Below are 26,793 nucleotides of genomic sequence, written 5' to 3' on the forward strand. Positions count from 1 at the left end.
CAACTCTATGATCAACATCAAGTTTACCACGGGGGATCTAGAGGTTTCTAGAAAGGTGTTTTCTCAGGTGTTCCATCCCTGATTTCGCCTCAATCCTAATTCAGGATGCAGGACACAAATTGCAAAAATCCTAATATTCCCTCTTCAAACTACAGAGGAAAACTTTTTAAAAAATGGAAGTTCTTGTGTCTAAAATATATGCATTCACTTTGAAACCAGAGAACATCATGTGCTCAAGCAGGACTGGGATTGAGGTAAAGAGAAGTAATTTTTCAGATGTGGATTCAGCCTCAGTATTTAAGAAGATTAAAATTAGAAGTTCTTTTTAGTTGTATTTTGAAAATCCATATAGTTAAGTTTATCCAGAATATTTCGTGCAGAACCTGGTACAATCCAGCACACCAAGTGGATTTAATTTAACTCAGCATCATACTGGAAAGAACAGGAACAAAATCTGGGATTTTTCTCCTAATTTGAATGAGTTGCGTGCATGCCATGGTTGCATGCACACATATCCTATCACTTTTAGTACCAGAAGGAGTGTATTTCTGTATATTTGTTGGTTAGGAGCAATTTGTGTACTCGGGTCCTGCTTGTAGAGTTCATAACAAGGCTGGTCATTTTATGAACATGATCCTGGATTAAATAAGCCTTTGATCTGAGCCAAATAGTTTTTCCTAACTTTACATACTCAAGTTGCTTATTTCCAAAATGAGGAGGAACCTCTGCATGTGACTGGAATTATGTCATAAAGATGAACTGTTAAGATGAACTGGTGAATAAGGATTAGGTCCTAACAGTCTGAAATCTAGAACAGTGGTCCCCAAAATGTGTTCTGTGGAATCCTAGGGTTCTGCAAAAGCATTGTAGGGGTTCCATGAAAAATCCTTTTATAGATTTTTTAAAAGTTCATGACCAAGTATGAAGATTTTAGTGAAATTCAGTGTAGCTTTGTTTTAAAAACAAAATTTGAATCTGTACCACTGAATGACCAAATAAGACTGATAGATCTGCCAGTAACAGGAAAGACTTAGCAATACTCCCCTTTGTGTCCACTATTGATATGAATTTGGCTTTTCAGCTTGTGATTACACCAAAAATAAACTTTGGAGTAACTTGGATGCTACCCTGGATTTATGTATATAGCTGTTGAATACAAATTCTAATTTTAAAACTCGTGTTTTAGGTACTAAAATGAAATAACTTCATTCATCATTTAAGTGTGAATTCACACTTCCCAGAACCAAAATAAATGTTTGTGGTTATATACAGTATTTTCTTGTACAAAAATGAAGGTTTGTGGTTATATTTCAAATGTTTTCTCTTTATTTCCAATCCTAGTACATTACACAAAATACTCAGGTACTGGTAGGAGTAGAAGACATAAGAAAGAAGTTTGTGGAATCACGATATTTAGTAAAAACCAGGGACAACGTTTGGGGTTTTTTTTGGGTGTGGGCAGGGAATTCTCTGAAGGATTCCATGCCAGAAAAAGTTTGGGAAGAATAAAGTTGCCAGTTTAGAATCAAGACAGGAGGAAGGTAACTAAGTAACTGCATAGATAAACCCCTCAGTAGAACCTTTGTAAGCTACAGAAGCAAATAAAATATATCTTGCAAACTGTAGCAAGCTTCAGCTTTAAGACCAGAGCAGGAGTCCTCTCATATTTCAGGTGCTGAGCTGCTCCAAACTGGAGACTTTCTTTTTCTCCTGTCTGAATAAAAATAGCCCATGCCGTTTAAAGCCTGTTAGACTTTGAGAGTCAAAACCAACACTTAGTGCTTTGCAACCAGTGGAGTAACGTGTTCTTTGTAAGTCAGACATGACTGGTATTTTGCCTGGTCAGGATCCCATGAAGGATCTTTGTGAAGAAGTCACTTGTTCCTTTTGCCTGGATTATTTCAAGGATCCTGTGATTTTAGACTGTGGGCACAACTTCTGCAGAGCCTGCCTGACCCAGAGATGGGAGAAGCCGGGCCACACAGAGACCTCCTGCCCTTATTGTAGAGAAATCGTTTCACAAAAGAACCTCAAGACAAATCAGAAGCTAGCCAATATTGTTGAAAAAGTGAGAATACTCAACCCTCAGGGACCCAAGAAGGCAAAAGGCAAGGAGGGAGTCTGTGGAAACCACCAGAAACCCCTGAAGCTTTTCTGTAAAGATGACGAAACCCCCATCTGTGAGACGTGCGACAGATCCAAGGAACACCAAGATCATAGGATGATTCCTCTTGGGATGGCTGCTGAAGACTACAAGGTAAGACACTCTTGTGGAGTTTGATGAGGGAAGGAAATGCCCGTGGAAGCTTCCTGGGGAGGTCTATGAAGATGCACTTCCATTAGAAAATCTTATCACTAGGCTTGAAATATTTTTTTTGCGTGAAGTGGGGGGAAAAGCCCTTATTAACCAAAAACCTTTTAGTAATGGGTTAATCTGCCTAGAAGCTTGCAAATTATAGGATTCTAGTAAAATTATATCCATCAGGGTGGCACCAAATCAAGAAGGTTCCAACCTCCCTTCCATGTAGGAATACATGATCAAAGCACTCCTGACAGATGACCATCCAGCCTCTGTTGAAAAACCTCCAGAGAAGTAGACTTTTCCACATTCTAAGGCAGCAGTCTATCCCACTGCAGAACAGTTCTTACTGTCAGGCAGTTCTTCCTAATGTTTAGCTGGAATCTTCTTTTCTGCAATTTTAATCCATTGCTTGTTGTGTCCTAGCATCCAGAGCATGAGAAAACTAATCTGCTCCGTCCTCAATGTAACATCTTTTCAAATATTTAAACATGGTTTTCGTGTCCCCCTTTAATGTTCTCTTTTCCAAGCAAAACATAACCAAGTCACTCCTCATAGGGCTTGGCTTCCTAATGTTTGACCATTTGTCCTCTGGCCTCAATCTCTGCACATGTTCCAGCTTGTCAATATCCACAGTGGTTGGAATAGATGCCCCCTCCGAGGACTGAAGTATGCAATGGGGAGGACTGTGTGGGAGAAGGCGATTCTGTAGTTGACCTGAACCCAAACCCTGTAGGACTTTAAAGTTCAAAACCAACACTTTGTGCTTGGCAGCCAGTGGAATGACTTTAATATGGGGGTAACAGGCTTACCTCTAGAAGTTCCTGTAACAAATATAATTGCTCACTGCTAGATGTTCCTGTAACCAATCTGGCTGTCCATTCAAAGAAGACACGCTATCCTCAGCTAAAGCTATTTTTAAAGGCATGGAGAAATATATTTGAGTGTCATCAGGATATTGATAGCACCCTAAATATACCCAACTCTTCAAGAGGCTTCTCATAGGAGATGGTCACCAGACCTTTTGTCATTTTAGTCACCCTCCTCTGGATACCTTCCAGCTTATAGTCAACATCTCTTTTACTCCGTGGTGCCCAAAAGTAAACACAGTATTCCAGGTGAGGACTGACCAAAGCAGAATAGAGAGGCTGTTGTAACTTGATTTTATCTATGATATATAATTGGTCTCAAAATCCATCCTTTCTATTAGAATAAGAAGAACTCCCAATTAAATTTTATCAAAAACCTATTCAGCATCCAGCAAGATTTTTTCACAATTGCTTCTAAAGTTTCTTATAATGAAATAAGGGCATTTAGTAGGTGCTGTTGTTGCAAAATACTTGGAAGGTTTTGTTTTTGTAGATACTTGTTTTTCTTTTGGAGTTTTTTTTTAAACTTTTGTATGGTTCTTGTGACATTTTTTCAACATTCTGCCATTATTTGTTGCTAGCTCACTTCTATCTTGTATTTCCACAATAGTGTTTCCTCTTTTTCTTTCTTCGGTCTGTATGCCAACCATTTCCCTACTTTTTGGCTGATTCAATTTTGTTCCTGTTTTGCATAGCACATTACTCTTCCAGTCTGTTGGTACTTGTCTTGTTCTCTAGGAATTCTCAAAGTGGTTCCAAAATTACTTCTGTCAGTTCTTTTAATATCTTTGGATGTAATTTATCTGGACTTGTAGACTTGAATTCATTTGGATTAGCCAGATATTCCTGTACTTCCCCTTTACCTATTCTGTGCTACATTGCCCTCTACTCCATCATCCCCAAATTGAGCACTGTTAACCTTCTGGGGAAGACTGAAGCAAAGAAGGTGTTGAGTAGTTTTGCCTGTTACCATTAAATTTTTAAATTAAAATTTACAACACTTCTACTCCACCTTTCTCAACCCTGAAGGAGACTCAAGGTGGCTTTACACATAGGCAACTATTCGATACCTTTAAAAACAGTGTGCAATAAAATAAACATTTTAATTGGAATTATAAAATATAGTTAAAACAATACTATCACAATTAATCACGTGATGCACAGACGTAGTCCGGGCCATTCCAATAGTCATTGCATATCTTTTTGAGTCTATTTATTGCACCAGTTCTCCAAAGGCTTGGTCACACGTTTTACGCATTTCTCCATTAGCTATATAGAGTGGCCCTGCCATTTCTTTCTCCTTCCTTTTATTGTTGGTTCTCGCAGAAGCAGAGGCAGCAGGAGGACATTTTTGCTCCCTGGCTTCAGGTAGGATTTGGCTAAGATTTGGCTAAGATTTTAAACTGAGTGTGGGCTTGGCTCCTGTGGTCAAAGTCTAACTGTTGTGTGACTGTTGTGTTGAAAGAGAGCCAGGTACTTAAGTTGATTGACAGCAGGCATTGTCCCCTGTTAATTGAGTTTCTGGGAAAGCTTTATTTGCCAGTGTGAGTTTCTGCCAGAGCCTGATCCCAGAAGGGCAGTTGGTTCTCGCAGAAGCAGAGGCAGCAGGAGGACATTTTTGCTCCCTGGCTTCAGGTAGGATTTGGCTAAGATTTGGCTAAGATTTTAAACTGAGGCACCTTTACTAACTATCCTTTGCAGTACATACAGGAAACAAAGCAACATAAACAAATACACAAAGAGGTGGTTTGTTGCAGTTTTCACATAAAGTGCGTGCATATTACTTAACTGTACAAAGATCCCACTTGGCCACCACGCTCACCAAGAGATGCAACAAAAGCAAAACATTCCCATCACATGCACCAGCTGTGGCATGTTCCGCTTTTTCACACAAAAACTAGACAACTACATCTGCTCCAAATGCAAACAGATGACTCTGATGGAGCAGAGGATCCAACAGCTCGAGCACCGTATTAAGACCCTTAAGGACATTCAGGCACTCGAGCTCTTCTTGGACACTGCACAACACGCTGCTGTAGATCAGCAGCCTGCATCACACCAACACCACCAAGACCATGATCAGGAACCTTATGGGGAGATCAACTCAAAGGTAGACAACCCTCAGGCTTGGAAGGAGGTCACCCATAGAAGGAGACGCAGGACCAGGCAGCCTCCGCAGAACTCCTCTGCTCAGCTGCATTTACACAACAGATTTGAAATTCTTACATCATTAACATACAATCAGGAAACACATCTTGTGGAGGACCACAGTTTCTTAGATACCACTCAGTGGACCACCCTGGATCAATGCGCAGGGGATAGCCCTGACAGGGACAGTGCATCACCACAGTCACACTTATATAATCATGCAAATGCTCCATCCCCAATCATAGACCAGGAGCAACAGGAACATCCTTGGGAGAGTAATGGGCTCTCGGATGTATCTCAATGGATTGTCATTGATGAATGCACTGGGGATGTTGAGGAGGAGGACAACACTTTACACCTACATGATTCACTTCAACAGGAACACTCTTCAGGGGACATACACACTGTCTTGCACAAAAGGGACCCTGTCAATCCTCAAAGGAAACAGGTCTTGGTAGTAGGTGACTCCCTCCTTAGAGGAACGGAAGCCATCATTTCCAGACCGGATGGGATGGCTCGAGAAACATGCTGCCTCCCGGGGGCAAAAATACACCATATCACTCAGAGGCTCAGCAGGCTCCTAAAGCCCCATCACCCTCCCCACCTTATGTTGATTCATGTAGGTACCAATGACACCGCTAGGCATACTTTTCAAAAGATCACAAATGATTTTCGAGCTCTGGGAACAAAGCTAAAACTGTATAATGTACATGTGATCTTTTCATCCCTCCTCCCCGTTGTAGGACACGGCTCTACAAGGGCCGGAAAAATAGTACAGGTCAATAACTGGCTCAGAAAATGGGGTCAAGAGGAGCATTTTGGCTTCCTTGACCATGGTCTACTCTTCCAAGAGGATGGACTACTGGCAAGCGATGGGGTGCATCTCACACAAGTAGGAAAACATCTTTTTGCACACAGACTCACAAACCTCATCAGGCGCACTTTAAACTAGATCCACTGGGGGAGGGGAACAACAGCCTGGCGAACACTATATTACCCACGACCACAGGGAACCGCCGAAAGGCTAAACGGAGGGCTGCACAAACACAGCAAGGACCAAGTACAGAGAGCACAATAATCCCAAATTGTGATGACTCATGGGCCTTGTAGTCCTGCTCATGACATTGTGATGCCTGATGAAGAAGAAAACTTGGGTTTTTTACCTTCCCAGTCAGAACTGGAATCTTCCCAGCCAGATTCTTCCCAGCCAGATCTGGGAACCTTGCACCTGCAAGAGAGTTGTGTTCCAGAAGTATGTCAAACAAACCCTGAGCCTACATCTCCTGTGTTTTCTCGCCATGAGTTTTGTAAACAACAGAGAGGTTTGGAAGCGGCCTCGCGCAGGAGTGCTAGAATAGCTGCTAAGAATTTAGCCAATTAAGCCTGCTTTCCATGAGAATCTTTAAGGAGTCAAACATCTGGTCTCAGAGATTAGCTTTCGTTTCTGGTTCCCAGAGAACTGCTCTCGGCGGGAAAGTTAGACTCTATATAGGTGTTTTACCCGCGAAGTAACTTCGCGGAGTCAATTCTTCAGCCTCCGGAGCGAGTTGTGTCTGGACAGCGCGCTCCGTTCCAAGCCTCGTTCCTGTTCAAGCCTTGTCCTTGTTCTCAAGCCTTCGCTCCTGTTTCCCAGCCTTGTTTACCTTCGGACCTTGCCTCGCCTTTCAGGACTAAACCTTGCCTTGTTTCACGGATTTTACCAAGTAATTCCACGGACCTTGTTCTTGTTCCTCGTTACCTTGTGTCACGATTCAAGCCTTGTTTTCAAGTATCAAGTTAATTCCTAGCCTTGCTCAAGTTCATGGACTAAAGGACCTCGTCATCTCCCCTCACTTTGCCTGGCAAGGTGAGTGTTTCGGTTACTGGATTACAACTTTGGCCCTTAATATTGCATATTGGACATTGTTTCTTTGGACTAACTTTGACCTTTCCTGAAAGGTCTGCTTCTGGACTAACTTTTACATTTGTTTTTACCAACTTTATATACTCCTTCAATAAAGATAGTAGATAGATTCTGGCCTCTGTGTATGGTTATTGGTGCCTTGCAGCCTGGGTTCTGACAGTTTGACTCCGCCAACCATAAGCACCAATTAACCAAGGCCAGAATGTCTACCGGAGCCGCGCCGGGTGGACAGCCGCTTAGCTACACCATCAGCAAGGACGAAGTGGACCGCATCCGTGACAGACTCAACGCGCAGGATGGAGAAATAAAAGGGTTGAGGGAGCGCGGAATCCGCCTCCCGGCCATGGCGTTGCCAACTAAGTTTTCTGGAGAAGCCTCCAAGGTCCAAGTTTTCCGCCGCCAGTGCCAGGCTTACCTAGAGGCCCGTGCCACCGAGTTTCCCCAAGAAGACATCAAAGTGGCGTGGGTTTACAGTCTTCTAGACGGGCCAGCGGCCAACTGGGCGACGGCACTGTTCGACCAAGCCTCTCCACACCTAAGATCAGCGCAACACTTCTTGGACCACCTTAAGGAGACCTGGGGAATCGAGGACAATTTGGAGGCAGCCGGTCACAAACTCCGCCGCCTCTTTCAAGGAGACAGACCCATGTCTCAGTACATAGCCGAGTTCCGAGTGCTGGCCCACAACACCGGCTGGAACGATGTAGCCCTCAGAGGACAATTTCGGGAGGGTCTCAACATTGAAATGCTGGAGGAAATCTCCAAGGTGGATCCTCCCCACACTCTTGAAGCACTCATTGATCAATGTTTACGGGCTGAAGTCATGATTGCCAACAGGAAACAGTGGGTACGAGGCCAGAGCGGTAGAGCTGGGGCAAAACCCCCCGCTCCCACCAGCGTTCAGCCGCGTCCAGTGTGGAGACCCCCACCACCATCCCCATACCCCAGAGGGAGCGAGGAGGTGCCGATGCAGTTGGGCAATGTGCGTCCCAGATTAGATGCCGCCGAGAAGGCCCGCCGCCAACGCCTAAACCTCTGTTGGTATTGCGGGAACGGGGGCCACTTCGCCAGAGAGTGCCCAGCCAAAGGGAAGCCCGCCGCCCGTCTTGCGGCGGCGTCCTCCACGGAGACGAAGGCGTCTGAGGCGGCTGGCACACAGCCGGCGGGGGAAGCCAACGACCGGGCGTAGAGAGGCTCGCCAACCCGGTCAAAAAACCCATTCAAGAGCCGCCAACCGGGGTCCTGTTCCTTCTAGTGGTCACCTTATGGTCAGCAAAAAAGGGACCCGTCATGATCCACGCCATGATAGACTCAGGAGCCACCAACAATTTCATTGATAGAGAGTATGCCGACTCTCTGGGATTACAATATCATGACTTCAAGAATGCCCGTGTGGTGCAAGCCATCGATGGCCGCCCTCTCAAGACGGGTCCCGTAAGCCAGTGGTCGGAACCCACCAGGATGTGGATAAGGGAACATATGGAAGAGATTTCCTTCTTTGTTACTGAGGTTCCCCATTTCCCTGTGATTTTGGGGATTCCATGGCTGACACTTCACGACCCAAGCATCTCCTGGTCCAACAGAGAACTGCAGTTTGCTTCAAAGTACTGCCAAAACCATTGCCTCGTAGCCAAGGTCTGCCATGCCACAGACACCGAGCCCATTATCACCTTGCCAAAGAAGTACTCCGAGTATTGGGATGTATTCAATGAAAAAGAAGCCGAAAAATTACCCCCACATAGACCTTATGACTGTGCCATTGACTTGGTGGAGGGGGCCCCGATCCCGCGAGGGCATCTCTACTCCCTGACTGAACCGGAGCAAGAAGCTCTCAGGGAATTCATAGAGACAAACCTTCGCAAGGGATTCATCAGACCCTCTCAATCCCCAGCCGCCTCCCCAGTGATGTTTGTGAAGAAGAAGTCAGGGGACTTACGCTTGGTGGTGGACTATAGAGCATTGAACAATATCACTAAGCGGAACAGCTATCCCCTGCCCTTAATCTCGGATCTACTAGACCGACTTCGAGGAGCCAAGGTCTACACCAAGCTGGACCTACGGGGGGCTTATAATCTAGTTCGCATCAGAGAAGGGGACGAGTGGAAGACCGCCTTCCAGACTAAATTCGGATTATTCGAGTCCCGAGTTATGAATTATGGTTTATGCGGAGCTCCCGCAACGTTCCAGCATTTTGTCAATGACATTTTTCAGGACTATCTAGATCGGTTCTTGATCATCTACCTGGACGATTTTTTGGTGTTTTCTAGATCACAATCAGAACATGAGAACCACGTTAAAATGGTGTTACAACGATTGCGGGATCATGGGCTTTATGCCAAGCTGGAAAAATGCGCTTTTGATCTACAAGAGGTAGATTTCCTGGGGTACCGCATCTCGCCTCTAGGGCTCTCCATGGACCCGGCAAAAGTTTCAGCAGTATTGGAATGGCGGGCGCCAACCAACAAGAAAGAGGTGCAGCGATTCTTGGGGTTCGCGAACTATTACCGCAAGTTCATTCCAGATTTTGCCCGCTGGTCTGACCCAATCACCAGCTGCATCCGTGGGAAACAGCCCTTCCGCTGGACTGATCAAGCAGAGAAAGGGTTCCAGCAACTAAAGAAATTATTCACGTCCCAGCCAATCCTTCAGCATCCAGATCCTGAAACCCTTTTTGTTGTGCAAGCGGACGCCTCTGATGTGGCAATTGGAGCTGTACTCCTACAACCGGTGGGAGATCACCTTCATCCTTGTGCCTTTTATTCTCGTCAACTAACCGCACCAGAGAGAAACTACACCATTTGGGAAAAAGAACTATTAGCCATAAAGGCAGCTTTTGAAACTTGGAGACATTGGCTAGAAGGGGCCAAATTTCCCATTGAAGTCCATACTGATCATCGGAATCTAGAACATCTAAGAACTGCCCGCAAGCTAAATCAGAGGCAACAACGTTGGGCTTTATTCTTTGAACGTTTTAACTTCCAGATTCATTATGTAACCCCAGCCCAAACCAAGCAAGCAGACGCCCTGTCACGTAAACCGGAATACGCTGCAGGACGCAAGGTGTCACGACTCAGGCTACAGAGCACCAATAACCATACGCAGAGGCCAGATTCTATCTAATATCTTTATTAAGGAAATATATAAAGTTAATAAAAGCAAATGTAAAAGTTAGTCCAGAAGCAGACCTTTCAGGAAAGGTCAAAATTAGTCCAAAGAAACAATGTCCAATATGAAATATTAAGGTCCAAAGTTGTAATCCAATAACCGAAACACTCACTTTGCCAGGCAAAGTGAGGGGAGATGACAAGGTCCTTTAGTCCATGAACTTGAGCAAGGCTAGGAATTAACTTGATACTTGGAAACAAGGCTTGAATCGTGGCACAAGGTAACAAGGAACAAGAACAAGATCCGTGGAATTACTTGGTAAAATCCGTGAAACAAGGCAAGGTTTAGTCCTGAAAGGCGAGGCAAGGTCCGTAGGTAAACAAGGCTGGGAAACAGGAGCGAAGGCTTGAAAACAAGAACAAGGCTTGAACAGGAACGAGGCTTGGATCGGAGCGTGCTGTCCAGACACAACTCGCTCCGGAGGCTGACGAATTGACTCCGCAAAGTTACTCCGCGGGTAAAACACCTATATAGAGTCTAACTTTCCCGCCGAGAGCAGTTCTCTGGGAACCAGAAACGAAAGCTAATCTCTGAGACCAGATGTTTGACTCCTTAAAGATTCTCATGGAAAGCAGGCTTAATTGGCTAAATTCTTAGCAATTATTCTAGCACTCCTGCGCGAGGCCGCTTCCAAACCTCTCTGTTGTTTACAAAACTCATGGCGAGAAAACACAGGAGATGTAGCCTCAGTGTTTGTTTGACATACTTCTGGAACATAACCCTCTTGCAGGTGCAAGGTTCCCAGATCTGGCTGGGAAGAATCTGTCTGGGAAGAATCCAGTTCTGACTGGGAAGGTAAAAAACCCAAGTTTTCTTCTTCATCAGGCATCACAATGTCATGAGCAGGACTACAAGGCCCATGGGTCATCACACAAGGAGACCGTTGAATCCCAACTACTACAACCCGAGAACTTTGCCACGCTCACAGTGGGGAACACCAAATCCACTCTCATTGATTCAACTCCCTCTACTCCAGGGCCCCTCTGTGCTCAAGAAATCAGGGCTAGTCAGCAAGCAGATGCCTGGGCGCAGGACCAACTTCGTCAAGGACTGCATTTTCCCTTTTCGCTTAAGGATGGACTGCTTTGCTATAGAAATCATGTTTATATCCCACCAGGACCGGGCAGGGAAAAAGCACTTCGTCTGTGTCATGACTGCAAGCCAGCAGGGCATTTCGGACTATTTAAAACCATGCATTTGATCCTAAGAGATTTCTGGTGGCCCAAGATCCGCAAGGATGTGGAAAAATATGTCAACACCTGCCCAGTATGCCAGCGCTCCAAGACAAGAAGGGAGAAGCCCTCAGGGCTTTTACATCCCCTTCCTACCCCATCTCGCCCATGGGAAATAATTTCTGCGGATTTTATCACTGACTTACCACCTTCCTGTGAATTTACCACGATCCTAGTGGTGGTGGACCTTTTCACCAAGTTAGCCCATTTCATTCCCTGTGGAGGCCTTCCCACGGCCAAAGAGACTGCAGATCTATTCCTCCAACATGTTTTCAGATTGCATGGATTGCCCAAGAGTTTGATCACAGACCGTGGATCCCAATTCACCTCTCGTTTCTGGAAGGCACTACAAAAACTATTGGGCATAGACTCTCGTTTATCTTCAGCTCATCATCCCCAAACAGATGGGCAAACGGAGCGCACCAATGCCACTTTGGAACAGTACCTTCGCTGTTATGTAAACTACCAACAGGACAATTGGGCTTCTCTGTTACCACTGTCGGAGTTTGCCTACAACAATGGAGTCCAGGCTTCTACAAAAGAAACGCCGTTCTTTGCAAACTACGGCTTCCATCCACGTTTCTTTCCCCCTGTCATTGAAACTTCAGAAGTTCCCGCAGCAGAGGATTGGCTGCAGGAACTCACAGCGGTGCAACAACTTTTGCTCCAGCAACTAGACCAAGCCAAGGAGGACTATAAACGTCACGCGGACAAACATCGCCAGCCGGGCCCCGAAATCAAGGTAGGAGATCGGGTTTTTCTGTCCACTCGCTTTTTGCCCTCCCATCGCCCTTGCCGGAAGTTAGATGCCCGTTTCATTGGCCCCTATCCAGTGGTGGCGCAATTAAACCCCGTGACTTTCAAACTCCAACTTCCGCGTTCAATGCGCATTCACCCAGTGTTTCACCGCTCCCTGCTCCTTCCGGCGGATGGTGTGCGGCCAGATGTAGACCGGCCGGCCCCCGTCCCTGTTTTGGTGGATGGGGAGGAGGAGTTCGAGGTTCAGGACATTTTGGATTCTCGCTTTCACCGCCGCCGCCTGCAATATCTCATTGACTGGGTGGGTTTTGGCCCTGAGGAACGCTCTTGGGAAGACGCCTCCACAGTCCATGCTCCTGATCTAACCCGTCGCTTTCATCAGACCTATCCCGCCAAGCCACGACCTCGCGCCTCGGGGAGAGAGTCCCAATTTGGGAGGGGGCTTGAGGAGGGGGATAGTGTGATGACTCATGGGCCTTGTAGTCCTGCTCATGACATTGTGATGCCTGATGAAGAAGAAAACTTGGGTTTTTTACCTTCCCAGTCAGAACTGGAATCTTCCCAGCCAGATTCTTCCCAGCCAGATCTGGGAACCTTGCACCTGCAAGAGAGTTGTGTTCCAGAAGTATGTCAAACAAACCCTGAGCCTACATCTCCTGTGTTTTCTCGCCATGAGTTTTGTAAACAACAGAGAGGTTTGGAAGCGGCCTCGCGCAGGAGTGCTAGAATAGCTGCTAAGAATTTAGCCAATTAAGCCTGCTTTCCATGAGAATCTTTAAGGAGTCAAACATCTGGTCTCAGAGATTAGCTTTCGTTTCTGGTTCCCAGAGAACTGCTCTCGGCGGGAAAGTTAGACTCTATATAGGTGTTTTACCCGCGAAGTAACTTCGCGGAGTCAATTCGTCAGCCTCCGGAGCGAGTTGTGTCTGGACAGCACGCTCCGTTCCAAGCCTCGTTCCTGTTCAAGCCTTGTCCTTGTTCTCAAGCCTTCGCTCCTGTTTCCCAGCCTTGTTTACCTTCGGACCTTGCCTCGCCTTTCAGGACTAAACCTTGCCTTGTTTCACGGATTTTACCAAGTAATTCCACGGACCTTGTTCTTGTTCCTCGTTACCTTGTGTCACGATTCAAGCCTTGTTTTCAAGTATCAAGTTAATTCCTAGCCTTGCTCAAGTTCATGGACTAAAGGACCTCGTCATCTCCCCTCACTTTGCCTGGCAAGGTGAGTGTTTCGGTTACTGGATTACAACTTTGGCCCTTAATATTGCATATTGGACATTGTTTCTTTGGACTAACTTTGACCTTTCCTGAAAGGTCTGCTTCTGGACTAACTTTTACATTTGTTTTTACCAACTTTATATACTCCTTCAATAAAGATAGTAGATAGATTCTGGCCTCTGTGTATGGTTATTGGTGCCTTGCAGCCTGGGTTCTGACACAAATAAACAGTTCGAGGGGAGGTCACAGGGGCTTACATGTCTTTACACTAATGCTCAGAGCATGGGAAATAAGCAAGACGAACTCCAACTCCTAGCACAGCACCACACATACGATGTCATAGGCATCACTGAAACCTGGTGGGATGACTCCCATCACTGGAATTTAACCATTGAGGGCTATAACCTCTTTCACAGAAATAGAACAAAGGGGAGAGGAGGGGGAGTAGCTTTATATGTCAAAAACAGTTACGTTGCAGAAGAAATGCAAGACTGTAATCCGGGAAACCAGCTTGAAAGCATCTGGATAAGAATCAAGGGAACCGGGACTCAAAAAGATCTTGTCGTGGGTGTCTACTACAGACCTCCGAGTCAGGATGAAGGACTTGATGAAGCCTTCTGTCAACAGCTGACCAAACAGGCACAAAGAAGAGATATAGTAGTCATGGGCGATTTCAATTATCCCGATATCTGCTGGAAAACAAACTCAGCCAAGAGTACAAAGTCCAACAAATTCCTCACTTGCCTTGCAGATAATTTTATGGTCCAGAAGGTAGAAGAGGCAACAAGGGGATCAGCAACTCTTGATATAATCTTAACAAATGTGGAAGACCTGATCAATACAGTTGAAGTGGTTGGATCCTTAGGGGCAAGTGACCATGTGCTCCTGCAGTTTGCAATACAAAGGAATGCTGAAACTAAGACAAGTCAAACACGCATTCTGGACTTTAAGAGAGCTGACTTCCAAAAAATGAAGGAATTACTGAGCGGCATTCCATGGACGGCGATATTAAAAAACAAGGGAGTTAAGGATGGATGGGAGTTTTTCAAAAGTGAAATACTCAAGGCGCAAATGCAAACAGTGCCAACAAAGAAGAAAAATAAGACAAGTGCAAAGAAGCCAGAATGGATGTCCAAAGAACTTCTAACTGAGCTAAAGCTCAAAAGTGACATGCACAAGAAGTGGAAAAGGGGAGAAATCACCAAAGAAGAATTCAAACGTATAGCCAACACCTGTAGGGAAAAGGTTCGCAAGGCTAAAGCGCAAAATGAGCTCAGGCTTGCCAGGGACATAAAAAACAACAAAAAAGGTTTTTTTGCTTACGTTGGTAGAAAAAGGAAGAAAAAGGAGGCGATAGGGCCACTGCAAGGAGAAGATGGGGTGATGGTGACAGGGGATAGGGAAAAGGCAGAACTGCTTAATGCCTTCTTTGCCTCGGTCTTCTCACAAAAAGAAAGCCATCTTCAACCTCAGCAACATGGAATGGACGAAGGATTGGGGGAAATCCAACCCCAAATAGGGAAACAAGTTGTCCAGGAACACCTGGCCACTCTAAACGAATTCAAGTCGCCAGGGCCAGATCAGCTACATCCAAGAGTATTGAAGGAACTAGCGGAAGTTATTTCAGAACCACTGGCAATCATCTTCGAGAGTTCTTGGAGAACAGGAGAAGTCCCAGCAGATTGGAGGAGGGCGAATGTGGTCCCTATCTTCAAGAAGGGAAAAAAGAATGACCCAAACAATTACCGTCCGGTCAGCCTCACATCGATACCAGGCAAGATTCTGGAAAAGATCATTAAGGAAGTGGTCTGCAAACACTTAGAAACAAATGCGGTCATTGCTAATAGTCAACACGGATTTACCAAAAACAAGTCATGACAGACTAATCTGATCTCTTTTTTCGATAGAGTTACGAGTTGGGTCGATACAGGGAATGCCGTGGATGTAGCGTATCTAGATTTCAGTAAGGCCTTCGACAAAGTCCCCCACGACCTTCTGGCAAACAAACTAGTAAAATGTGGGCTAGACAAAACTACGGTTAGGTGGATCTGTAATTGGCTAAGCGAACGAACCCAAAGGGTGCTCACGAATGCGTCGTCTTCATCATGGAAAGAAGTGACAAGTGGAGTGCCGCAGGGCTCCGTCCTGGGCCCGGTTCTGTTCAACATCTTTATTAACGACTTAGACGAAGGGTTAGAAGGCACGATCATCAAGTTTGCAGATGACACCAAACTCGGAGGGATAGCTAACACTCCAGAAGACAGGAGCAGAATTCAAAACGATCTTGACAGACTAGAGAGATGGGCCGAAACTAACAAAATGAAGTTCAACAGGGACAAATGCAAGATACTTCACTTCGGCAGAAAAAATGGAAATCAAAGATACAGAATGGGGGACGCCTGGCTTGACAGCAGTGTGTGCGAAAAAGACCTTGGAGTCCTCGTGGACAACAAGTTAAACATGAGCCTACAATGTGATGCGGCAGCTAAAAAAGCCAATGGGATTTTGGCCTGCATCAATAGGGGAATAACGTCTAGATCCAGGGAAGTCATGCTCCCCCTCTATTCTGCCTTGGTCAGACCACACCTGGAATACTGTGTCCAATTTTGGGCACCGCAGATGAAGGGAGATGCTGACAAGCTGGAAAGCGTCCAGAGGAGGGCGACTAAAATGATTAAGGGTCTGGAGAACAAGCCCTATGAGGAGCGGCTTAAAGAGCTGGGCATGTTTAGCCTGCAGAAGAGAAGGCTGAGAGGAGACATGATAGCCATGTACAAATACGTGAAGGGAAGTCATAGGGAGGAGGGAGCAAGCTTGTTTTCTGCTGCCCTGCAGACTAGGACACGGAACAATGGCTTCAAACTACAGGAAAGGAGATTCCACCTGAACATCAGGAATAACTTCCTCACTGTGAGGGCTGTTCGGCAGTGGAACTCTCTCCCCCGGACTGTGGTGGAGGCTCCTTCTTTGGAAGCTTTTAAGCAGAGGCTGGATGGCCATCTGTCGGGGGTGCTTTGAATGCGATTTCCTGCTTCTTAGCGGGGGGTTGGACTAGATGGCCCATGAGGTCTCTTCCAACTCTACTATTCTATGATTCTATGATTCTAATAATTTTAAAAAACACTTTTGTTATTTGTAATCTCTCTAGCAAACTGGAGCTCACTCTTCACTTTGGCTTTTCATGTTTCTCCCTACACATGCTGGCTATTCGTTCAAAGCAGATAATCTTGATTTTATATGACAGCGTAGAAGGGACCTAAGTAAGAGGGGGAAAAAAGGTTGTTATCATTTTGAAAAACATGTTTCCCTATGGGTTGTTGTGTGTTTTACGGGCTGTATAACCATGTTCTAGAAGTATTCCCTCCTGACGTTTCACCCACATCTATGGCAGGTATCCTCACAACCTCTGACGATACCCCATAGATGTGGGTGAAACATCAGGAGAGCATACTTCTAGAACATGGCCATACAGCCCGGAAAACACACCACAACCCTGTGATTCCAGCCATGAAAGCCTTCGAAACATGTTTCCTTATGCCTCCTCTTGTATTAGATGTATTTGACTATCTCTAGATTTTTCTCCTTTTTATATTCTATATCCCATTAATTTCACTCAATAAAAACTTTTCAAAAAAACAAAACAATGAAGGATGACAGGATAGAAGGCATGCTTATCAAATTTGCAGATGACACCCTAGAGGACAGAGTCAGAATCCAAAATGACTTATCAGATTAGAGAGCTGGCCCAAACAAGTGAATTTCAACACCACAGCCGGATTTTTTTTTTTGGGGGGGGGGGGAGATGTTGCTATAACCTTCCAATGAAAACTGAATGTTTGTTTCTCTGCAGCTTTTGATGGGTCATCGTCAGGATGATCTGGTGAAGGAGAGAGAAAAGATTGTGGAATATAAAGCAGAGACAGAAAAGGAAGCCCAAGACCTGCTTGTAAGTATAGGAATAAATGTGATTACGGAAGGAACACAACTTAAAACAATGTGTAAAAACCATGTTACAAAATGCAGCTTCATCATATAAATATTTGGATGGCGTGAAGACTGATCATGAATCTCACATTGTGACCTTGACTGAGTCTCCAATTGTCAACCTCAGAGGAAGGGAAAGGCCACTCACCCCCTGAGTACATCTTCTCAAGAAACTCCCATGATAGATTAATCTGAGGGTCACCATAATAGGGAACTGACTTGAAGGCACACAACAACAACAACAACAACAACAACAACAAGAGGGAGTTTTACCTGATTGTCATGAAGCCTCTGTTGAAATTTTTCCTTCTACACAACCACTGATGTGCCAGAAGCCCTCTCTGTTTTTCACTTCAGCAACTTATCTTAATGTAATAGTTACTTGTTTTTCTTTCTACTCACTGCAGAAGCAGATAAAAACAAAAATGGAAACAACCTTAGACGAAATCACAGAAATACGGCAGTTTCTGGATAAACAGGAGACACATCTCCAGGCCCAGATGGAGGAGCTGAAGAAGCAGATTACAAGGGAAAGAGATGAACAATTTATCTTACTTTCCCGGGAACTTTCCTCTCTGGAAAATCTCATCCAAGAGTTGAAAGAGAGATGTCAGCAGCCACCAGCAGAAATGCTGCAGGTAAGACTGGGCAAAAGAAACTAGCTGCGGGCCAAGGGAAAGCTAGATACAAAACTGTAATGCTTTGGAAGTAGTTTTTCTGGCATGGACAAGATCCATTACAAAATATCTGCTCTTTGGTAATTATGGAATCAACTAGGCATTGTTTTGATTAAGCAAAGCTGCCTGCATATTGAATCTGCTTTGATGTTGTTCTAATTTAGAGCGTGCCCTGGTCCCATTTACACAACACAAATATATCACTACATTTCCTTTTAACTGCCATGGCAACATCCTATTGAATCCTTCATTTCCAATTTAGCATGGGGGATTCATAAAGACAGAAATATGTACTTAGTATAATTTATGTATGTGGACAATATGCTAATTTTACAAAGAATTTCATGGATACATTAATTGAAATCAAAAGTTTTATTTAATCTTTGAGTGGAACGTAAACTTGTTAACAGCTGTTTCCTGTTTATCAACCTTGCATGTCCTGAATTTAGACTTTCTTTTTTGCTCTTTTGAAACACTCAGAAAGGAGACTGAGGAGGACTTGAGGAAAGGAATAAAAATCTGAGGATGTCGTATCTGTAGTCATCAGGCAAATCAAAAGGAGAATGCATCAGGGAACTCTAAGTGTCCCTTTCTCCTCTGTTACCCTCAAGGGCACATAGTCATTGTATAAGGATAGTTGCACTACTCCCAGTTTTGAAGCTGCAGAAGTGTCATTTTGGAGGGACAGATTGTGCCTTCTCATTCTGTGAAGAATCAGATATGCCAGCCATGACATTCTTCTTTTTTTCTTCTCCCCTTAAGGACGTGAGGAACCTCTTGCAGAGGTAAGTGGATCTCAATCCTTTCCATTAAACCTAACCAGTGGACATTGTGATCCTGTGACGCTCTGTGGAATTAAATCAAAGCTTCTAATAGTTCACATATTGCCTTATTTTTGACCTTATGGCACTCTTTTCCCATAGCTAGTCTTACTGGCATAACGAGATCTCTACTCATTGTTTGTTGTATTTGTTAACTCAGCAAAATTTATCCTGAAATGGAAAGCTCTCTCTGTATCTTTTAAAAATGTAATTTGCAGGAGTGACCACAACTACCCCACCCATTGAGGACTTTAGATGACCCCCTTCCTTTATCACCCAACATATGGAAAGGGGAGCACAAACCATTTACCATTCACCTGAATGTTGGGATTTTCTTGCAAAGCTGTGAAATCGTAGCATGGAAAAAAGGAGAGATAAGGGAGAGGGGAGGCACCCGTGTGAAGTTATGTTTTCACAGAATAGCTGGAGATAGTGGCTCTGAGACAGGACTCCCCCTCCCCATGGGCCTGCTTCCTCTGGCTAAAGGGGAATGGTGCCATTAAGGATAATAGGAAAGGCATGATGAAAGGAAGACACTGCTTCTGTGAGCATACATCAGGGGTCCCCAAACTAAGGCCCGGGGGCCACATGCGGCCCATCCAAGCCATTTATCCGGCCCTCCTCCTCCTTCACCTGGTGCATGCCTTCCAAAGCTTTGCTTATTTATAATGGCATTTTTATTATTATTTAATTAATTATTAATTATTAAGGGGTGCTTTGCTAGTGTTTTTGGTGCACAAAGGCAGAAGGGGGTTGGACTAAATAGCACAAGGGGGCTCTTCCAACTCTCTTTGTTGTTGTTGTTGTTGTTGTTGTTGTTGTTGTTGTTGTTATTGGCACAAAGACATAGTATAACACAGGAAATGAGATCTATATGCTGGATTTCGAATCACAAAATCACAAGTCAAATGCTTCCAAGCGTTTATTATTATTATTATTATCAACAACATTGAGGCTGGGTGGCCATCTGTCAGGGGTGCTTTGCTTGTGCTTTTGGTGCACAAAGGCAGAAGATGTTGAACTAAATGGCCCAAGGGGTCTCTTCCAACCCCCTTTATTATTTTGATGATGATTATGATGATGATTAACATTGAGGCTGTATTTGTTCCCATTTTGTTTTTCTTCTTCAAAATAAGATATGTGCACTGTGCATATGAATTTGTTCATAGTTTTTTTTTTTTTAAAAAAACTATAGTCCAGCCCCCCAACGGTTTGAGAGACCGTGAACTGGCCCCCTGTTTAAAAAGTTTGGGGACCCCTGGCATACATGCAGCCAGTTCTTGCCTTCTCTGAACAAATCCCCTTTCTGGACAAGTGCCAAGAACATCCTTTGAAAAGAAGAGCAGTCCAGACAAATGCCACAGAGGGGACCTCCCTACTCCTCTAAGAGATATTTGGGGAAAGGAAAGCAAAGAAACGGGTCCCAGGAAACTAGAGGGGTTAGCCTTGCTTTCACTCCTGCCCATTGGTCTAAATTAAAATGAAGTTAAAAATAAAGAAAGAGCAGAAAGGCTCAGTGGACATCAAGGAGGGCGTGGGACTCTTGTGGTGGCCAAGGGTAAAAACCTGCACCAAAATTGCTTGTATATCTGCCCAGCTTACCATTTTCAAGAGTTCTCAAAGTAAAACAACATCACACCTAAGCAGAAAAAAAAAATCTGATTACAGGAAGTCCCCAAGTCACGAACAAGATAGGTTATGTAGGTTTGTTCTTAAGTTGAATTCGTATGTAAGTCAAAACAGGTACATTTTTAAAGTATAACCCCTGCCACACAAACATAGACACACACCTATACATATACATATTCATACACGCACATACGCATGCGCTTTGCATAGCATATAACACCCTTGTGGTATTTGTTTTGCTCTCTGTGCCCCTGTTCAGAAAATGACACCTCACTTTCTGTCCCTGTGAGAATGAGATTTGGAAAATGTGGTTTGTTGTGGCAACACGTATTGGGGATAAAGCTTCTGTGGAGAGCCCTTTTTCCCATAATAACTCTTCCAAGAGTGAGTTTCTCTTCCGAGGGATAGATTTCTCTCACTTCCTGTAGTCTCACCCCCATTTTTAACTGTAAGTCATTTGTAAGTCGGATGTCCGCAACGCAGGAACTACCTGTATATTTTTATGCCTGTACATAAGATTGAGAACCAAATACTGAGATGACTGCCCCACACAAGTCAATTGAACCACTGTTGCAACCTTGGATGATTCACGAGGGAGCAAGGGTTGTAAGTGTGCCTTGTTCCTTACAATGTTCCTGCTGCTAAATATAAAACTTAGGGGTTAGGAACAAAACAAAGTTTCTTTTGAGCTTCCCGGCAAGGGCACCTTCTTTCTTGCACAAACATTACATTGGTAACAATTTAAAAAAAGAAAAGAAATTGATACACATGGTTTTTCTGTTTTTGTTTGTTTTTTGTCCTTCACTGGTTTTAGGAGGCAAGCAGAGAAATCATCTCTTCAGCGTGTGCTCCTGAACTTCTGGAGTTTTCTTCTTATCTTAACTTCCTTTATTTACCCCTTTCAACGATTCTGGATTCTGGACTGGATTTGTGGTGGATTAACATTGTTTATCTCCACTAGGTGTGAGGAGAAGCAAGTATCTGAGAAACCAGTGGCTTTCCCTCCAGAGCTGAAATGGAAGATCTGGGAATTTTGTGATATAAATTCCTTTCTAGTTGCTGTCATGAAGCCATTCCGAGGTAAAGAGATGTGTCCGCAAGGAGTTATGCTGGTCTCTGCATTACTTACTTAGGCGATCCCTCGTCGTTCGAGGACGATAGTCTTCCAACCTTGGTATCTTGGGCGTGTGTTCTTAGGTGACTGAAGAGACCGATTCTTGACCCGCATATTCTCCCGCAGTGAGGACATCGGTTTCCAGGTGGAAGGCGGTCCCGGTCGGGGTTAGCTTGACGCTCCTTCCTCTTGGCACGTTTCTCCCTTAAGCCCTCCGTTCGTGCCTCTTCGAACTCCGCAGCACTGCTGGTCACAGCTGACCTCCAATTAGAGCGCTCAAGGGCCAGGGCTTCCCAGTTCTTAGTGTCTATGCCACAGTTTTTAAGGTTGGCTTTGAGCCCATCTTTAAATCTCTTTTCCTGCCCACCAACATTACGTTTCCCGTTCTTGAGTTCGGAGTAGAGTAGCTGCTTTGGGAGACGGTGATCGGGCATTCGGACAACGTGGCCAGTCCAGCGTAGTTGATGGTGTAGGAGCATCGCTTCAATGCTGGTGGTCTTTGCTTCCTTAAGCACGCTGACATTTGTCCGCCTGTCTTCCCAAGAGATTTGCAGGATTTTCCTGAGGCAACGCTGATGGAAACGCTCCAGGACTTTGGTGTGACGTCTGTAGTCCACGTTTCGCAGGCGTAGAGCAGGGTTGGGAGGACAATGGCTTTATAAACAAGCACCTTGGTCTCTCTACGGATGTCCCGGTCATCAAACACTCTCTGCTTCATACGGAAAAGTGCTGCACTCGCAGAGCTCAGGCGGTGTTGTATTTCAGTGTCGATGTTGACTTTTGTGGAGAGGTGGCTACCAAGGTAGCGGAAATGGTCAACGTTTTCTAATGTGACACTGTTAAGCTGTATTCCTGGCTTTGCAGAGGGATTAGCTGGTGCCTGTTGGAAGAGCACTTTGGTTTTCTCGATGTTCAGTGAGACGCCGAGCTTCTTGTATGCTTCTGCGAAGGTGTTTAGAGTGGCTTGTAGGTCTTCTTCTGAATGCGCACAGACTACGTTGTCATCAGCATATTGGAGTTCTATAACAGATTTTGTGGTGACTTTGGTTTTGGCTCTCAGTCTGCTGAGGTTAAATAGCTTGCCATCTGTCCGATAGATGATTTCCACTCCGGTGGGAAGCTTCCCATCAACAAGGTGAAGTATCATAGCGATGAAGATGGAAAATAAGGTGGGGGCAATAACACATCCCTGCTTGACGCCTGATTCCACCTTAAATGGGTCACTTTGGGAGCCGTTGCTGTCCAAGACTGTTGCCATCATGTCATCATGGAGGAGCCGCAGGATGTTCACAAATTTGTCAGGGCACCCGATTTTTTGGAGGATGGTCCAGAGAGCGCTGCGATTCACTGTGTCGAATGCCTTTGCAAGGTCAACGAATGCCATGTACAGAGGTTGGTTTTGTTCCCTGCATTTTTCTTGGAGCTGTCGTGCAGTGAAGATCATGCCCACTGTTCCTCTGGAGGGACGGAAGCCATTCTGGGATTCTGGGAGGGTGTCTTCTGAGACAGGGAGAAGGCGGTTTGCAAGGATTCTTGCAAGGATTTTCCCGGCGGAGGTTAGAAGGGAGATACCACGATAGTTCCCGCAGTCTGTTCTGTCCCCTTTCTTGAAAAGGGTGATGATGGTGGCATCCTTGAAGTCAGCTGGGATTTTCTCGGTCATCCACACCTTTTTAATGAGCTGGTGGAGTTGTTGTATCAGCTCAGGTCCACCCTCTTTGAAGATTTCAGCAGGAATCCCATCAGGTCCGCTGGCTTTGTTGTTTTTTTTGTTGGCTGATGGCATTGCATTGCCCTAAGAGGGAACATGGAAAACTCTGGTTTTTTTCTATTCTCATCACAGTTTGGGGCAGAAGCAGTGGGGCTTCTTTCTCCAGACCTATGCATTGTTTTTTCTTTCTCATGGGGATTTGGTCAACCAGTTAAAATTCATGAGTAAATCAGGTTAAAAAAAAAAACCTGAACATTTTTGGGGGAGGGGGTTGAACTCCTCCCCCCTCCCTCCTTGGCTACAGCCCTGCTTTCCATTAGTACATGAAGATATTTTGAGTCTTCTAGAAGCCATTTCAAGGCATCTGGCAAAGTGGATCCAGGAATTCCTTTCTTCTTTCCTCATTACAAACGACTCACAGAAAAACATATAACAAAACATCTTGCAAAGGAAGAATCATGTCATAAGCAAAGTGTAGCCCTGCCTCCCTAAGCTTGTACCATTCTTCCAGTATCGCATACTAGTATTCGTTTTGGTTTCTTTTGAGAACATTTATTTGAGATGTCTTCTGTGAATTGATGATGTGGTGCCTTGTCTAATATCTGTTTTGTTTTGTTTTATTTGCTTTCCCAGATGCTCTGTTAACTGGACTAGAGCTTCAGAAAGGTAAATTTCCAATGGAGGACAAAAGTCACAGGAGGGATAGTGCCATTTGCCTGGTGGCTTTCACCGAATCAATGTTATTCTCCCCTCCATGTCCAGTATTTCTACTCCTTTGGGAGGCTGTTGGTTGTAATTTCATGGATCATCATCAGGGATTTTTTACCATTTTTTTAAATGTTTGTTTTGTTGAGGGAATTCCATGGTTTGAAAGGCAAGTATCTCCTCTGAGTTTTTTAAAAAATCATACAGCTACAATGTTGCAGTGTAAAAGAACCATGGCACTTATGCAATGAAATACCTCTAAAAACAATTATTGAAAAGGGTGAATAGAGGGTATTATAAAGATGGGATAAAAAAACGATACTCATTGAGTAGCAGCCCTGGGAAAAAAGTGGGAAAAAACTAATTCAAGTTAAAAGAGCTAAAAGAAGAGTAGCAAATTATTCATTCTGGGTGTATTTTTGTTTATGTTTTCTTTTAATGTGATTTGATTGACAATTGGAGCAGCAGTGTTCATTAATGACCAGATTAATTCTGAGTAGAAAACAGTCATAATGAATGCAGCAGCGACATTGCTGACCGAAGCAGCTTATAAGGAGCATATATCCCCTTTGCTGAAACAACTACCAGCCCATTTACAGGCAGAACTTTAGCAAGCTATGTTTGCTTGGGTCCTTACTACTTGAAAAACGTTGTCTCTACATGAGCCTGCCCATGCGCTAAGGTCTGCATCCTCCTCTCCTCCCACTGCTATCCCAGGCACATTTGGGGAACACACAGGAGAGCCTTTTTGGTGTCTCAGGCTGTAGGATCCCCTTTTTCAGGAGGTTGGTTTGGATCCCTCCGTACTGTCTTTCTGCCAGCAGTAATTTTTTTATTTATTTAAGGAGGCATTTGGTTTTTAGTGTGTTGCAGTGGGTGGAACTTTGCAGAGTTCAGTGGGGAGCTTATACATCTTTGGGTTGCTGTGAGTTTTTTTGGGCTGTATGACCATGTTCCAGCAGCATTCTCTCCTAATGTTTCGCCTGCATCTGTGATCTTCATAGGGTCTGTTGGCAATGAAGCAAATGGAGTGTATATATATCTGTGGAATCTCCAGGGTGGGAGAAAGAACCCTTTAAAGACTGCAAAAAAAAAAAAAAAAAAAAGGGGGGGGTGTTTCTCGTCACACAACCAGGTGACAGTCAGCACCTGCTGATATGGTCTCTTCTGTACAGCCATTCAAGGGACAGAGGCCCTTTTTACTCCCAATGACCCCATTCAAAGATGATATTATCATATGTATTCACACAAAATATTAATTGTAAAGGAATGCTAACTTCTCTTTCTGAGAAGAGACCATTAGTATCCCTTTTTCTAGTCAGAACCCACACAGTAGAGTTTGAACCCTCTCTTGATGGAAATACCGATTTCACAACAAGTAGTCTGTAATATAATTAAAAGGATGTTTTATTGTGAGCAGAATGAAGTTGATTCTATGGTGTGTCCAGTTATTTCTGTCCCGTTATTTTCTCAATTCCTTTTGCTTCTACCACTTGCTTTCCCTCATCTCTCTCTCTCTTTGTCTCCAACAGCAAATGTCGCTCTGGATCCAGACACAGCTTGTGACTGGCTCATCCTGTCTGAGGATCATAAAAGTATGAGACTTGGAGACAAGCCTCAAGACCTGCCTGACAATCCTGAGAGATTCAGTGACCGAGTATATGTGTTGGGAAGAGAGGGATTCACATCTGGCAGGCATTTCTGGGAAGTTGTTGTGGAAGGGGAGGGAGAATGGGCTGTGGGGGTGGCCAGGGAGTCTATCAGGAGAAAAGGTGCTATTCACAGTGGTCCCAAGGAAGGGATCTGGGCTGTGGGCAAGTGGGTAGGAATGTATCGTGCTCCCAGTATCCCTTCTAGTACTGATTTCCTACTGAGTGAAAAGACCAAGCGGGTCCGAGTCTGTCTGAACTACGCTTCAAACCAGGTGGCCTTTTACGATGCTGATACCGGAGACCGGATCTGCATATTCTCAGACGTCCCATTCTCCGTAGAGACTGTCCTCCCGTTCTTTTATGCTCATAAAAATGCCTACCTCAGAATCTTACCTTAAAGCTTGCCACCCTCTTTTATGGGACTTGCTCTCTAAACCTGGATGATGATAATATAAAGAATTTTTAAAACTCTTCTTGGAAAGTGTTTTTAAAATGAACAATGTTTTTAAAATGTTTTTAACTTTTTTTAAAAAAGATGATTTCATTGACTGTATTCTGCTATGAAAGCTCTTGAGGGAGAATAAGCCTAAAATCTTTTAATGAATAAACATAAATTATACAAACCTGAAAGTATATTTTCATTGAGTGACTCTGTTTTTTATTTCTCCAAAGCCAGGGAGGTTTCACAAATCATAGTCTCCAAAACTCCCTTTGATTCATTCAAGTCTTACTTTTCAGTGGCACAGTAATATGCCTTTAATATCATGGAGTTATCTTGTCAAGATCTTATTACAGGGGAGTTGCCAGTGCTTTCCCTCTGAAGCTGAGAGGGTGTGTCTTGGCCAAGGTTATCCCATTGGTTTCCATGGTCAAGTGGAGATTTGAATGCTGGTGTCCAAAATTGTAATCC

General features: G+C 44.4%; 1 protein-coding gene across 2 annotated transcripts; it reads left to right on the forward strand.

Moving 5' to 3' along the window:
• The first annotated feature begins 3 nt into the window (after window positions 1-3).
• On the forward strand, window positions 4-26,524 carry LOC100563070 (E3 ubiquitin-protein ligase TRIM7). Of its 2 annotated transcripts, XM_008105761.3 has the most exons (7): window positions 4-2,257; window positions 17,441-17,536; window positions 17,982-18,212; window positions 19,014-19,036; window positions 21,663-21,781; window positions 24,160-24,192; window positions 25,764-26,524. In XM_008105761.3, the coding sequence occupies exons 1-7, from the start codon at window positions 1,823-1,825 to the stop codon at window positions 26,279-26,281; spliced, it is 1,455 nt and encodes a 484-aa protein (XP_008103968.2). In that variant the 5' UTR covers window positions 4-1,822; the 3' UTR covers window positions 26,282-26,524. The 2 variants fall into 2 exon arrangements, 1 of the variants encoding a protein (XP_008103968.2); XR_010003789.1 differs by lacking the exons at window positions 4-2,257; window positions 19,014-19,036; window positions 21,663-21,781; window positions 24,160-24,192; window positions 25,764-26,524 and having other exon boundaries at window positions 13,138-17,536; window positions 17,982-18,031.
• Window positions 26,525-26,793: the final 269 nt, after the last annotated feature.

This window comes from Anolis carolinensis, chromosome 2, assembly GCF_035594765.1.
Source record: "Anolis carolinensis isolate JA03-04 chromosome 2, rAnoCar3.1.pri, whole genome shotgun sequence".
Lineage (NCBI taxonomy): Eukaryota > Metazoa > Chordata > Lepidosauria > Squamata > Dactyloidae > Anolis > Anolis carolinensis.

Coding starts and splice junctions, on each gene's coding strand:
- LOC100563070 (XM_008105761.3), top strand. CDS start 1,823: ATGACTGGTATTTTGCCTGGTCAGGATCCCATGAAGGATCTTTGTGAA. Junction 18,213..19,013: donor CACCAGCAGAAATGCTGCAG/GTAAGACTGGGC, acceptor TCTCCCCTTAAG/GACGTGAGGAACCTCTTGCA. Junction 21,782..24,159: donor TGTCATGAAGCCATTCCGAG/GTAAAGAGATGT, acceptor TTGCTTTCCCAG/ATGCTCTGTTAACTGGACTA.